Source organism: Camellia sinensis, chromosome 6 (genome assembly GCF_055761805.1).
Source record: "Camellia sinensis isolate YWXY chromosome 6, ASM5576180v1, whole genome shotgun sequence".
NCBI classification, from domain to species: domain Eukaryota; kingdom Viridiplantae; phylum Streptophyta; class Magnoliopsida; order Ericales; family Theaceae; genus Camellia; species Camellia sinensis.
In genome coordinates this window covers 172,954,660-172,969,589 of record NC_138966.1, presented here as the reverse complement: position 1 = coordinate 172,969,589, position 14,930 = coordinate 172,954,660, and the positions used below count along the sequence as shown (strand labels likewise).

The following is a 14,930-nucleotide window of genomic DNA, read 5'->3' as shown; positions in this document are numbered from 1 at the left end:
GAAAGAAAAACAAGTTAAAATATCACATCATCATAGGGTCATTTTATTTACACACCACTTTCCTTCTCAAGATAAATCATTAATTAATTTATTTTTTATTACAATTTTAACCTTAAATTAAATGACTATAAATGGCAAGTTATGATACACCCATTTGTGTATTTACCATAAAGGACAAGAATCAATATAATATAAATTATAAATTTCAAACTTGTTCCTTACGTATCTTCTCTGTTAATAATCAAAAACCCTAAAACCAAAATCAAAAACCTTTCAATAATAATAAAAAATATGGTATTATTGAAGATTTTGATTGGATTCAATGAAGGATGCATCTGACAATTCTCATTCGGAACAATGGAGCAATAAAAAGTTTTTTTTTTTTTTTCGTCTTCGTCTTCGTCTTCGTCTTCGTCTTCGTCTTCGTTTTTGTTTATGAGTGGTAAATCGTTGTTCGGCTAACCAGAGGTGAATGATATATCATTGTTCGACAAACTACAATTGAACAAATTACATCTGTTCAACAAATTACAATCGAACAAATTACATATGTTCAACAGACTATAATTGAACAACTTACATCTGTCCAACAGACTACAATCGAACAAGTGCAATTTGTTCAGATTACTAAGGTCAAACTTTTTCATTTAATTCAACTCTGTACTGCTGAACAGTTATAAATTTTTTTTTTTATTTTTTTTTTTTCAGAACTATGCATCCGTGGAATGCAGTAATGTTGGATCTGGGGGTCTTGTTGACTACACGAGTCAATTTATTACTAATGAGGTAGTCTTATGTCGAAAATTAATATTTTTTTCTTTTTGTTTTCGAATGTTTAATGACTTTGTTGAATTTGACTTCTAGGTTTTCGAGAGCAAAGAAGAATTGCTTGGCTGGGTACGAGACGTTGGAAGGAAAAATAGGTTTGTGATTGTCATCAAGACATCGGACTATACTGGTGACCATAGGACAGCAATGATATTTTATTGCCTGTGAGAGAAGTAGTCAATACAGAGCTCATAAGAAATTAAAATGAGATGATTCAAGCAAAAAAATTGTGAAGATAATGGGTACGAAGAAATGCGGGTGTCCCTTTGAGTTAAGGGCTCGTAAGTTGATGGTTGATGATGATTGGATGGTAGATGTAGCATGTGGAATGCATAACCATGCTCCTACAAAACATTTTGAAGGACATTCATTTGCAGGGAGATTATCTAAGGAGGAAAAATCATTATTAGTGGATATGTCCAAAAGCATGGTCAGACCGAAAGAGATTTTGGATACATTGAAACGAAAGGATACTTTGAATGTAACCACTATGAAAACCATTTACAATGTATGTCATAAGAATAATATTATTGAGAAAGTTGGGAGATCACAAATGTAACATTTGTTGGGTGAGCTAGAAAAGCATAATTACATTGAGCGACATAGGTGTGACAACAACACGTTGACTGTCACAGACTTGTTTTGGGCACATCTTGTCAGTTTAGATTTGCTCTGTTCATTTCCAAAGGTGTTGATCATGGACTTCACATATAAGACAAATCAATATCGTTTTCCTTTTCTTGAGATAGTTGGTGTGACATCCACTGATATGTCATTCTCCGTAGCCTTTGCATATCTCCAATTTGAGCGGATTGATAATTACGTTTGGATGTTAACTACATTGCGTAGTCTCTTGGATGACATTGCTATTCTTGAGGTGATTGTCACGGACAGGGAGCTTGCTTTGATGAATGCTATTGACAGGGTATTTTCTACATCTCGACATTTATTATGCCGATGGCATATTAGTAGAAATATACTGGCGAAATGCAAGAAAATGTTTAAGAGAAAGGACGAATGGGACAAGTTTATCTCTTTATGGAATTTCTTAGTACTCTCCTCAACTGAGCTTAAATACAATGAACACCTTGCTAGGCTACTTGCAGATTTTGATACATATCCTGAGGCACTGCAATATGTGTCACAAAGTTGGTTAATTCCATATAAGGATAAGTTTGTTGCCATATGGACAGATAGTTGTATGCACTTCGAGAATGTTACAACCAACAGATAATACATATTTGTCTACCTTACACTATTAGGCATTATGATTTTGATTATTTAAACTTAATTATGTTAATTGTTTCTAGTGTACACAGGGCTGAAAGTGCACATGCAAAACTAAAACGGCAACTTGGTTTTAACCAAGTAAATTTTGAGTGTTCTTGGACCAAGATCCATAGTTTGCTTGAGTTGCAACATATTGATATTAAGGCATCGTTTGAGAAGAGTTTAACCGTTGTACAACACCAGTTCAAACCATCCCATTTTAGAGAGCTCCGAGACAATATCTCTATTACTGCATTAAATCATGTCTTAGCGGAGAGTAAGCGAGCGAATGATGTTGGCATTGATGGTTCAGCATGTGGATGTGTTGTTCGACGAATACACGGGTTACCGTGTGCCCATGAGATTGCGGATTACATCCGGCAGGATCGTCCAATACCATTTGATAGCATTAACCCACACTGGAGGACTCTTGAGGTAGTACAAAAGTTGAAGAATGATAAAGTGGAATTGAGTTGTGAACCAAAGTTTGATCTCATACTTAAGCGATTCAATACATCTTATTACACTACGCAGTTGGAAATTCTGCATAAGTTAGGAGAGATTGCAGATCCGCAAAGTAGTTTTCTCATTGAGCCGAATGTGAAGCCCAATCCTCGAGGTAAGGGACATAAGAAGATAGATGTATCTACGCATCGAAACCCATGTGCATTTGAGCTAGTTCAGTCCAGACATGATAGCCACTTACCTATGGGCACCCAGATCCCCACAGAAGATTATGTCAAAGTACATAAAAAAGGGCCTGCCAAAGAGAAGGTACATGTAATCATTTTTTATTTACATTTTTTATTATGGTCAATTACGTGTTTTGTTGATCATGTGTTGATGCCTTCCCTGTTGAATAGGTATATCGGACTCGCACAAATACAACCTATTCATATGTTGATGCCCTCCCAGTTGGATTAAAGTCGTGCATACATCTTATTAAGGATGTAGATGCCGATGGCAATTGTGGGTTTAGAGCTATTGCTGGGTTGATGGGGTTTATAGAGGCTGAATGGGGTCAAGTCAGGCGTGATCTTCTACAGGAATTGCACATACACATAGGCCATTACACTCATCTATATGGTTCACATGACAGGATTGAAGGATTGACCTATATTTTATCATACTTTGAGCCAAATCCAGGGTATCACCGTTGGATGACTATGCCTGACATGGGTCATCTTATTGCATCTTGTTATAATGTGGTATTGCACCACTTATCTGCACAACAATGCCTTACATTCCTCCCCCTACGATCAGTGCCAATATCACAAGTTCAACAGCGTGAGATTGCTATTGGGTTTGTTAATGGGAATCATTTTGTCCAGGTATAGCATTATAGTTTGTGTAATACATTTATCATTTTATACTGCATTGCTCTCATACTTAAAGCTTTGTCATGTAGGTGTTCATGTTACCGGGTCATCCAGTTCCATCGATAGCTACCAATTGCTGCAAGTTTCATCATTCTTGTGCGGCTGGATGGGATACTGCATATAGTTGCCGAATTGAGCATTTTAAACAAGTTGTTCATTCAGGGGTAGCTACTAGAGAGACATTTGATTGTATTAACCTTGATGAGTAATGATGTATGTGAGTTGAGTTGAATTGTAGTTATGCAATTTAAATAGTTACCGATACATTTTTGTGGATTAGCATTTAAATAGTTGAGTTGGATTAAGCTTTGAGTTAATTTAATGCACATGGTAGTACTTGTTCATTACGGTGTAGCAAATGCATTGGCATAATACTTCCTGTTGATTACCAAAAATACAAACCACGAATACTTGTTCATTCCAAAATATTGGTAGAGTAATTATTGTTCATCACAAAACAACAAAAACATCAAAAGAGTACTTTTATTCTGTTACGTAATAACAAAACAAGATTACCAGAAAACCAACTACCTATCATGTACTCGTCTCCTACGATTGCATGTTCGAAATGGAATAGAACTAGGTCCAACCTCATTGATTTGTTGACCCTGAAGAACACGTGACATCCTTTCAATGGCCTCATATAACCTATCTGGCTCACGAACACTAGCATTATGGCCCGTTTCAATGATAGGATGCGCAATCCGTAGTGCATGATCAATACGCTGTATTAAGAACAAATAAAATTGTAATTAGCACATGTCATCCTTAAAAAAAAATGTAAACGATGCGTGCGCAATATTGTCATACCTCAGCGTCCTGCACATCAGATCTACTATTTTGTACACGTGGGTCAAAACCAGACCGATGTGTGGGGTTCTGGATATATAGTGTGTGATGTTTGCATACCACTGTATGTAACCATCAATACAATCAGCCGGACGTCTGACTGGGGTACTCCTCCTCCGAGTAGATAAAACATGATTATTTCAACTTTCCCATATCTGATCAAGATACTGATTCATCACTCTATATCGGCCTGCTATGACATCTTTAACAGCACGAACAGGGTTGAGTGGCGCAGGTGGGATGGTCTGTACCCTACCAAACTGTCTAAGAACCCTTTCAGGATGATAGGGTTCAACTACATCCAAACATTTCAAACAACCGCTGTAGAATGTGATCTCATGACATGGGTGATGTTGACGGCAATCTTGATATGGATCCCAAGTAACCTAAGAGAGAAACACAAATGAAATCTTGATGAGTGACATGGAATGAGAACACTTAATTGAACTAATATTAATTGTTATACCTCATCAAATGCCAATCTGTCAAGCTCATCTCGTAGCGCCTGTAGGTGTGATATCGTTGAACCAACTTCCCGACGAGGAGTCCATCGATGCACATGAGGCAATTGTATAGTATATTCCATGTTTTGGTGAGGTCTAAATGGCCATAAATGCTTATAAATCCATGCCTCCAACAATGTCATGTAACCAGCCATCTATCAAACAGCTGATCTCGTGGCAAATCCCAACTGTCTATATAAATCTGTCAATGCAGCTGCACCCTAAGCATATGTATGAACACCAGTCACATCCATCAACAACTGCAAGTACACAATAGGAACTCTCGTCCCACTCTTGTCGCTGAACAGTGTACATCCCAATAGGAATAGCAAATACGCTCTGGCGGTACAAACTATGGACTCCTCGGTGCCTGAATCTTTGCAATCACTGAATTTGCTCCGTAGTGTGATGAGCAAAATATATATTTACTAAATTATTAAAGGTGTGCTTTTAGTAGTGGTTTGCCTTGAGCTAATTTATGGTGTGTAAATAGAGGCTCCCATAATCATATGGGATTCATTATTGGAGTTTTATTAGAGCTCTTAAATTAGAACTACCAAACATTATTGTTATTTTTATTGGAGATATTAAGAGTGTTCAACGGTATCCGTCTAAATTGATCAAATCAAAGTTATTTATTGTATTTTGAACGAATGTGTAGTGACAAGTGAACGGTTGTAAATTTTTTTTTTTTTTAATTTGTCTAGTTTTGAACTGATAGTGAATTTGAGATTTTATTGGTCACAATTGAATCGTTAAATCGCGAGTATTTCTAGTAATTTGTAAGTTTTGTATTTTTAATTTGTTTAAATATTCAGTTTTTGTTTCAATTGAAAAAGAGTTTAAATATTTTGTTGTGTTTTTAATTTGTTTTCAATTTGGAAATTCTTTTATATGACTAGAGTTGATATTTAATATTTTTGTGTGAAAAATATAAAGCTTAATTTTGTTATTTTTAAAAAAATCAAATTAAATAGTTTTTAAATAAAAAAATAGTAATGAAATAGTTTTGATAATACATGATCTTCTTATATATATATATATTTATTATTGGTATTTGAAACATTACTTAATAATTTTTTAATTATGTTGAGTTAGATTGTTATTAAAAAAAATATTGACAAATTGTTATGTTATGTTTAAAATTTATAAAAGTTTAAACTATCAAATCAATTCGCATCTATCTACTAATCCGCACAATTTGCATTTATCAATCCGGCGAATAGATGTGGATTGATTTTTTTTAATCCGTCAATCTGACAGATAAATAAAAAATAAAGGCTCCGTTTGGTTAGGGTTTCAAATTATAGTTTCACCCATTGATTTGAGTGTATTGTTTGTTTTAAACTTTCAAATCATAATTCTACACTCATTTCTCAAAACTCAATTCAAAACATAATCATTACTTTTCAAAACTCATAACCAAACACATAATTCAAAACTCTTTTCAAAACTCAATTCAAATCAATATTTTAATTTTTTAAATATTTTAATTTTTTTTTAATTTTTTGAATATTTTTAAATATTTTAATTTCAAAATATTACGATTTTAATCTTTTAAATTTTAAAATATTTTATAAAAATAAATTCAAACTCTATTTTATAAAAATATTTTTAAATATTTTAATTTTTTTGTTATGTATTTGGTTACAATTTGAGTGTAAAGTTGTGAATGTAGTATGGAGTTTCGAATTATGTATTTGGTTATGAGTTTTAAAAATAATTTCTTAAGTTGAGTTTTGTTTTATGTGTTTGGTTACAATTTGAGTGTAGAGTTGTTTTTAAATTTAAAATATTAACATTTTAAATTATTTAAATTTTTTGAATATTTAAATTATTTAAATTTTTACGATTTAAATTTTTTGAATATTTTATTTTAATTTTTTACTTATTAAATTTTTTAGATTATTTAAATTATTTAAATATTTATGATTTAAAATTTTTGAATATTTATTTTGGAAAAAAAAATTATTTCCTTTGTAGTATTTTCAATTAAAAAATTGATTAATGTTATTTTCTGTTAATAATAAAAAAAAATTAATTGAATTTTAAAGAGAGTTTGGTTATGAGTGTTGATCAGAATTTTCAATAGTGTGAAAGTAGTGTGTTTTGTTATGAGTTATAACAATTTGAATTAAACTTTGAAAACTTTTTTCAAAACTTATAACCAAACAAATTTTCTTATTTCACATGTCAAATCAAACTTTCAAAACTCAATTTCACACTCAATTCAAAACTCAATTCAACACTCTCTTAAAAAGCCATAACCAAACAAATTTTCTACGCTCAAATTATAATTCTACAAGTCTCAAACTCAAAATACAATTCACACTCTCAAATCATATTTATAAAACTCTACCAAACGCAACCTAAAAATTCTCCGATCACAATCGAACTGCAAACACATATAGAGAGCTCTAGAGGTGAGCCTTATTTTATAATTTGATGTTTTGACTTGTGATGTTACATTTTGTTTATTATATATTGTCACATCACTAGAGTTGACATTAAAATTCTAACTCTAATAATCTCAATCATCACTCTAATATTTAAATCGACGTTACCATTACAACTCTTACGCTAGGATGTATGGGGTTGTATCAATACCCTAGTTTTAATTTTTTATTCGTAATGTTGCTGTTATAATTTTTTTTTTTTTTTTTCTTTTCAAATCATTTCTATCTTTTTTTTTTTTTTTTTTTTTTTGGCATGTCTAAGTGAGATAACGGGCCATTCCCTTTTCTTTTTTTCTTGATAAGTAACACAAATAGAGTTTTGAAAACTATATAAGAATCTGGAAAATTTGGCTAAAAGTCCATTTTTGAGTGCTTTTATAGCGTTTAAGGTTTGTTCTTTATAGGTCATACAATCTTATATTATTTGTTTGGTGTTGGATTCTATCATTAGGTGGCAAGCATAATTCATGATATTTTTAGGAGAAATAATAATACAGTACACAGTCAAACAAAATTTATAAATTAATGAAAAAATATATACACTATACTAATTAAAATGTTATATTTTTTTTATGATTTTGTAATTTTTTTTTACCGTCACTACTGCAAAGTTATTCTCTCATATTTTTATCCTTTAGGCGTATGTTGTGTTAAATTTTTTTAAATGTTATAACTTTAATTATATAAATTGATTATTTTTTTTAATTTGACAGATAGATATATCTATTTTCATTTTATGATTTAAAAATGCACAATTAGATCTACATGTCCTCATCTTTAATTTGAATGTGGATACATATAATTTTTATTTTTAATTCAAAAATGACATATAAATATTTGTATCCATTTTTCTAATTTGAAAGTGGATATAGGGGGTTCCATTTTTTTTCTGCAAATTTTCGTATTCAATATAATTTTTATTTTAATATCTCATAAAGATGAATCGAAAATATAACTTTATTTGAAAAATGAAAACAATTTTACAGAATTGAAATTATGAAATTTTAGAATTTTAATACAAAACACTTATATGCAAAGTTTCTATAAGGTTGATTATGCTTGAAATTGAGTGGTATTTAAATCTTATTAATGTGCTCATGATCCTATAAGATTAGAGTTTGATTTGATTGCCCACAAATTTTCATAATTAAAAATATGACTAGAATATCTTTATTTTTATTTATTATTATTATTATTATTATTTATAAATAACACGAATTTCTACAAATTTCGAAAGTTATATAAAATTTGTCATAAAATTTTCAAGAATGGCAGTAATGGCACAGAATTATTTGAAGCAATCATCAATTCAAAATTAATCCACACAAAAAAACAATTACTCAACTATTCAAGTCAAAAGTAAATAATTTTTGCTACAACCAACTTTCAAAATAAGATGAAACAAAAGCAATTCGTATGTAAACAAACCGTCTTTGTAACTCTAATCAACTACATGATCATAATTTCTTATACCATTATCTTTCATGTACAAACCCGAGACCTCTACACATCATAAGTTCAAAAGACGACTCAAGACACCAGCAAATCATATGAAAAACAAGTAAAATACTACTCATTGAACAAATCCACATAATTTTTTTTTATTTTAATTTTTAATTTAACTTAGCTTATAACCTTTGACATAGCAAAATATTGGAAATACTACTCATCGTGGCCTGCAACAATGATGTCTCTGACGCGTTTGAGACGAGCTGACAATTTCTCGCGATTGGGCAGGTTTTCTTTGATCACAGGAACTCCTTTCAAATTCTGAACCCAAGCATACAAGCGAGGCAAAGTGGTTGGGTCTAACAATGTAGGATTACTAGTGCCTAATATTACTTCTTCCATGACTTCAAACCACTGAACAAGCCATCCAAATGATAAGTCTACTAGTCCCAGAGTGTTGTCCCAGTAAGATTTAATGTATAAAATTGATTGTATTATTGATTTATTGATAGATTGATGTGTATTGATTTGTATGTTACAAGCTATTATATAGGAGAGGTGTGAGGTAAGTGAGTGGTGGTAGTGGATGGTAGTGGAGGTGGTGGGTGGTAGTGGAGCTGGTGAGTGTGTTAGGTTTAGTGGGGTGGATGTAGTGGGTTAGGTTAGTGGGTTAGGTTTAGTGTACATTAACAGCCCCCCTCAAACTCAAGGAGGATAGGAACTAACCAACTTGAGTTTGAAGAGAGTAACAAAACAGAAAAGTAAACTGATAAATAAAAAACGAAACAGGATAGGAGACACGGTATGGTCGTGTCGGACCGTTGTAGCAGACAGTTTACGGGGTCATGTCGGACCGTTGTAGCAGACAGTTTACGGGGTCATGTCGGACCGTTGTAGCAGACACTGTGTGGTCGTGTCAGACCGATGTAGAAGACAGTTTACGGGGTCATGTCGGACCGTTGTAGAAGACAGTTTACGGGGTCATGTTGGACCGATGTAGAAGACAGTTTATGGGGTCATGTCGGACCGTTGTAGCAGGACAGTTTACGAGGTCATGTCGGACCGATGTAGCAGACACTGTGTGGTCGTGTCAGACCGATGTAGAAGACAGTTTACGGGGTCATGTCGGACCGTTGTAGAAGACAGTTTATGGGGTCATGTCGGACCGTTGTAGCAGACAGTTTACGGGGTCATGTCGGACCGTTATAGCAGGACAGTTTACGGGGTCATGTCGGACCGATGTAGCAGGACAGTTTACGGGGTCATGTCGGACCGTTGTAGAAGACAGTTTACGGGGTCATGTCGGACCGTTGTAGAAGCTGTGGTGGTGCACCGAGGAGGCGACTTAGGGAGTGCGCCATGGGCGACTTATACATGATACTGTGTATAACCCCCCCTCAAACTCAAATAGGTGTAAAGATAGAAACCTATTTGAGGTTGAAACAAAGGGATTGATAAAGCTGACCGGTGTAGAAGACACTGTATGAGTGGGTAGATAGGCTGCCCAAAAAATATACATGCAGATATATATCGAGCCCTCAAAAGTCGTGCCCTCAAAAGGTGTGCCCGCACCCTCAAAAGGCGTGCCATCAAAAGGCGTGCCCGAATGCATCAAAAGGCGTGCCATGAAAAGGCGTGCCAGTTTGTCGGCGAGAAGAGGCGCGCGATGCGCGTGGCTGCCTCGGCTATTTAACCAAGACAGAGCGGAGGCAGAGGCGAAGACAAACAATTGGCGAAAATCCTCTGAAAAACTCTTCGTTTTGCTGAGAAGGTTTTGCTGAGAAGATACTCTGTAACACTCTCTATAACACTCTGTTGCCCAGAAAAAATGGCTTCGTCTTCCCGCGGGCTGCTTACCCTCTTTCCCGACCTCAACGAGTCCACAGGAGAGAGAACTGGGGCGGTGGCCAGTGAACCTCAACCAAACACCGCTGGGTTTGCTCCTCTGAACTTTCCGATGCGGTCTGTGGAGCAAAAAATGGCAGTGCAAACGGATGTGAAGGCGAATCAGTATACTTTGAAGGCATGTGTGGAGTCCATGACGGCGGTCACAAACCTGTCGCACCGGCTGCAGAGTAGGACAAATGAGGTGCAGCAATTAAACTCCCAGCTGGCTCTGCTCCAACGCATGTATAAGGATGCGCGAGCAGAGATAAGCGTGCTAAGGGCAGAAAACAAGGAGCTGAAGCGGAAGGCCACCGTGATGTTCCGATTTGGAGGTCCGCCATATGCTGCAGTGGAGGAGCAGGGGGGAGTGATCATGCCCAGTGGAGTGGGAAATACAGAGGCAACACCGGCAAGGGCCGCCCAGGACGGAGGCAAGAAGAAAAGACCGGCGGCAGAGTAGAGAAGAAAAACCTGCCTGTGGATTTGTTGCTGTTGTTGGTGGTTTTTTTTTTTTTTTTTTTTTTTTTTTTTTTTTTTTGGTGATGTAAAATTGTGATCGGGGTGAGCCCTTGATATGAATAAAAAGAGTGTGATATGCAGTTCGTTTTCTTCGTCTGGCCCGGTTGTTTTTGTTTGTTTGGTTTTTTTTTTTTTTTTTTTTTTGTTAATATAATATAATAAAATATATATATATATAGATAATAAAGAAAGTGGGGTGGGAAACAAGATAAAGGAGGCTCGTGGATGAGAAGAAAAAGAGGAAGTGGAGGATATAAAAAAAAAAGAAAAGAAAAAAAAAAGTGGAATATGGATGATGAAAAGTGGGAACAACCCATGTAAGTGGAGTGTGTGATAGTGGAGAATATTGTAAAAGGAAAAAGTGGATATAATAATAATAATAAAAAGGTAGTGGGTGCTGTGTGTTTCAAGGAGTTTCACGCTTGCGGTTGATTAAAAAACGGATTTGTGGGTTTAAAGTGGAAAGATGAGAGAGAGAAGAGTGGTTGTATTTTTAATGGGAGTGAGAGAGAACTGTGGGGTCTTCATTTTGAGAGAGCTGTGTGTGTTCTTGCAGTGTGAGAGAACTGGGTTTGGGTAGAGAGCAACACCCCAAAACCGAGAGAGAGGAGGTGAGTTTGTTGCAGCGAGAGAGATCCAACAGAGAAAATTGCAGAGGAGCCCGCAAGAAACTCCCGGCTATTGGGTTGGTTCCGGGGCTAGGTTTATTGAAAAATTTGGCACCCACATTATTGTTGGTGTGAAAATGGGAGGGAAGGATGTAATATATGTGAAGCAACAGCATTCATCGGCTCTTCAACCTGCTGATGTGCAGAAAAGGTTAAAGGCTATGGCAGATAAGAGATTTTTGGATTCAAATGGACAATATGGCATGGATTCTGAACAGGCTTATCAGAATGACAAGTATGAAATCAGAGAGCAGCGCCTGAGATTTGCGGATACTAGTCCATCGAGTTCTTACTCGCAAAAGGAGGATATTGTGAGCATTTGCAGAGAGAGAGAGATGGTGTCCATATCCCTCCCCATGTGTGTCATGGTATGGTCTCTAGAGAGAGAAATCTTGAAAACCCAGTAAGTCCATGAAACCCGAATGAGCTTCTTTCAGCTTCACGTGAGAAATCCAACATGCTTGATAATGGTGTACTCGCTGGATAGTAATCGGAAAATGGAATGTGTTGGATCGAGTCCTCAATCTTCACAACTTGTTTCCTCTCCATGGATATTCAGAAGTAAAAATTGTATATCAAAATTTTCTGTCTATCAGCGAGAGAAAAAAAAAGAGTGTTCGAGAGAGAGAGACCACGGTTTGGTGGGGTGGATGGGTTTAAGGTTCGGCCTGAGAAGATTGTGGAGGCAACATGAAGCAACCTCGGTGAGGGAGGCTGTAGGGGAAGGTGGCCCGGTTGTGGAGTTGGAGCGGTGGTGGCTCGGCAGTGATTAGTCACGGCTGGAAGCAGTGGCGAGGCTTCCGGGGACAGACATGAGGTGCGCAGACAAGTGAAGGTAAGTGTAGAGGTCCGGCGGGCGGCCAAGGCGAGGCTGCCGCCCGCCGGTGAAGCAGAATTACTAGCTTCTCAACCTTGCTCTGATACCAAGTAAGATTTAATGTATAAAATTGATTGTATTATTGATTTATTGATAGATTGATGTGTATTGATTTGTATGTTACAAGCTATTATATAGGAGAGGTGTGAGGTAAGTGAGTGGTGGTAGTGGATGGTAGTGGAGGTGGTGGGTGGTAGTGGAGCTGGTGAGTGTGTTAGGTTTAGTGGGGTGGATGTAGTGGGTTAGGTTAGTGGGTTAGGTTTAGTGTACATTAACAGTCCCCAAAGAACTTTTTGTCCCCAAGGCCTTGCTCTTCTATGGTCTTCAAAACTTCAAGCACTTGTTTTGTTGCTTTCTCTTGTGTCTCTCTGGTGGATCGGATGAAATCATAGAAAATAAGACCCTAGTTGGCCACAAATTATTATGTTGATGTCAGGAGCGGAATCAAGAAAGTTTATTAGAGGCCGAAGTGGATAAAAGTGTGGACCAAATAAGGTGAAAACTATTTGATAGCTAAATGCAAAATTCGGGGAAAAGATTCTAAGCAAACTGATCCTACCCAGAGTAATATAACAAAAAAGAAGAAGAAAATTGTAAATGTTTTCAGAACTTCTTCATTTATTCTTGCACTCTTACCAAACAGTACTATGTAGCAATTGAACTATATATGAACAAAAAATTCAGATGTTTGCTTGAACACAAGAGAGCTGTTGTTATTTAGCAAAAATATTAATGAAGACGGTGCATTTTCAATATTCTTCAATTAATTTGGCATCTGTTTATGATCTATTTAGGAACTTTTGAAATGAAAATATTGGATCATGCATAAATTAGTCATGCAGAAGCCAAAATATCTCTCTCTTTTTTTTTTTTTTTTTCAAAAGGTTTTTTGGAACGGACCAATTAATTGACCATAACTGCAAACCTTTAAAAAGTCTACTTAACAAAACATAAAAGGTCATCAAGGGGCCAACCATGAGCATTCTCATCAATATCGACTAGAATAGGATAATTCAACACAATACCAAGAGAAAACTCATAAAAGTATATCTTTATCAAAGGAAATAGACCCCACCTAACTTTATTACATTGAATTAAGAAGATGTGCAGACTAAAGTAAGTCATTTTATGGCCTAAAAAGGCCCAACAATCGGGGTAGTGCAAAACGGGAATTCACAGGTGCCCACTCAATAAGGACTCGAGCCATAACTTGACTCTAATCTTTGATAAGGAGTCGATGAGTCAAAAATTAAGATTTAACAACTGAAAGTAAGATAAAAATAACAGCATGATGATGTACTTACCTTCTGTTCTCCAAAATTGATCCAAAACCTAGCCATGGCTCTCTCATAAACATCCTCCGGCAGCAACGGATTCTCTGGCCATGTTTCTTCGATGTATTCAAGGATTACAGATGACTCAGCGATCGGTTTTCCACCATGAACAAGCACTGGAATCTTCTTGTGAACTGGATTATACTGTAACAGCAATTCACTCTTGTTGAGAGGTCTTCTTCTATGTACTCGTACTTGACACCCTTTAGTTTCAGAGCCCATATCACTTTGCAACTGTAAGGACTAGCCCAACATCCATGAAGCTTCACTTCTTCCATGGTTTGATGAGCTCTCTGAGTCTTCTTTCTTGGAAGAGACCCCCCTTTATTTTAAAGGTTGTTTTGCGACCATTTAGGCAGTATTAGCATGTTTGATTGGAAGAATTAAAGTATGAGATTGTGATTATTAATCTGCGGGTTCAATTATTCTATATTTGTTTTGACATTTTATTTTAGGATTATCAATCCAATGGATAATTAATTTAATAAATTTGTAGGATTATTAATAATGGGGTAGGAGTGAGATTGTGAATACCACACTAATTTAATTGGATTATTAATATTTCACTATTAATCTTGTGGAATTAAACATGACGTATGTGTTTTCTTCCTTGTGTTTGCCCCTTGGGCTATTCTATCCATGAAGTCAACAAGAGGACAATATATTAATTGGGCTATTTTGAAAAGTTGGTTTTTAGTCACTTTTTAAGTTTGTAGTAAAAGTTAAAGGTTGATTTTTTTATATTTTTTTATTTGAAAACTTGGTTTTTAGTTATTGGTGAAATTACAATTCTATCCCCATGGGTCAAAATGTGCTGCAAGGATGAAGTTATAAATATTTTAAATTGAATAGGGGTAGTTTGGTTATTTTATTGTGATTTGACATCATAAATAAGTATTAATCAAAAAATTC

At 35.4% G+C, this 14,930-nt stretch overlaps 1 protein-coding gene and 1 pseudogene across 2 annotated transcripts; one reads left to right on the top strand and one right to left on the bottom strand.

Annotated features, from left to right (window-relative positions):
- Nucleotides 1-1,066: 1,066 nt before the first annotated feature.
- Nucleotides 1,067-3,685, top strand: LOC114299497 (uncharacterized). The gene is made up of 5 exons (XM_082876694.1): nucleotides 1,067-1,336; nucleotides 1,517-2,001; nucleotides 2,139-2,871; nucleotides 2,961-3,428; nucleotides 3,506-3,685. The coding sequence occupies exons 1-5, from the start codon at nucleotides 1,067-1,069 to the stop codon at nucleotides 3,683-3,685; spliced, it is 2,136 nt and encodes a 711-aa protein (XP_082732820.1).
- A 5,148-nt stretch (nucleotides 3,686-8,833) lies between these two features.
- On the bottom strand, nucleotides 8,834-14,374 carry LOC114299491 (glutathione transferase GST 23-like; annotated as a pseudogene). The gene is made up of 3 exons (XR_014333536.1): nucleotides 13,989-14,374; nucleotides 12,964-13,087; nucleotides 8,834-9,197 (listed from the first exon to the last, which is right to left on the bottom strand). The product of XR_014333536.1 is annotated as a glutathione transferase GST 23-like (transcript).
- Between the last annotated feature and the right edge of the window lie 556 nt (nucleotides 14,375-14,930).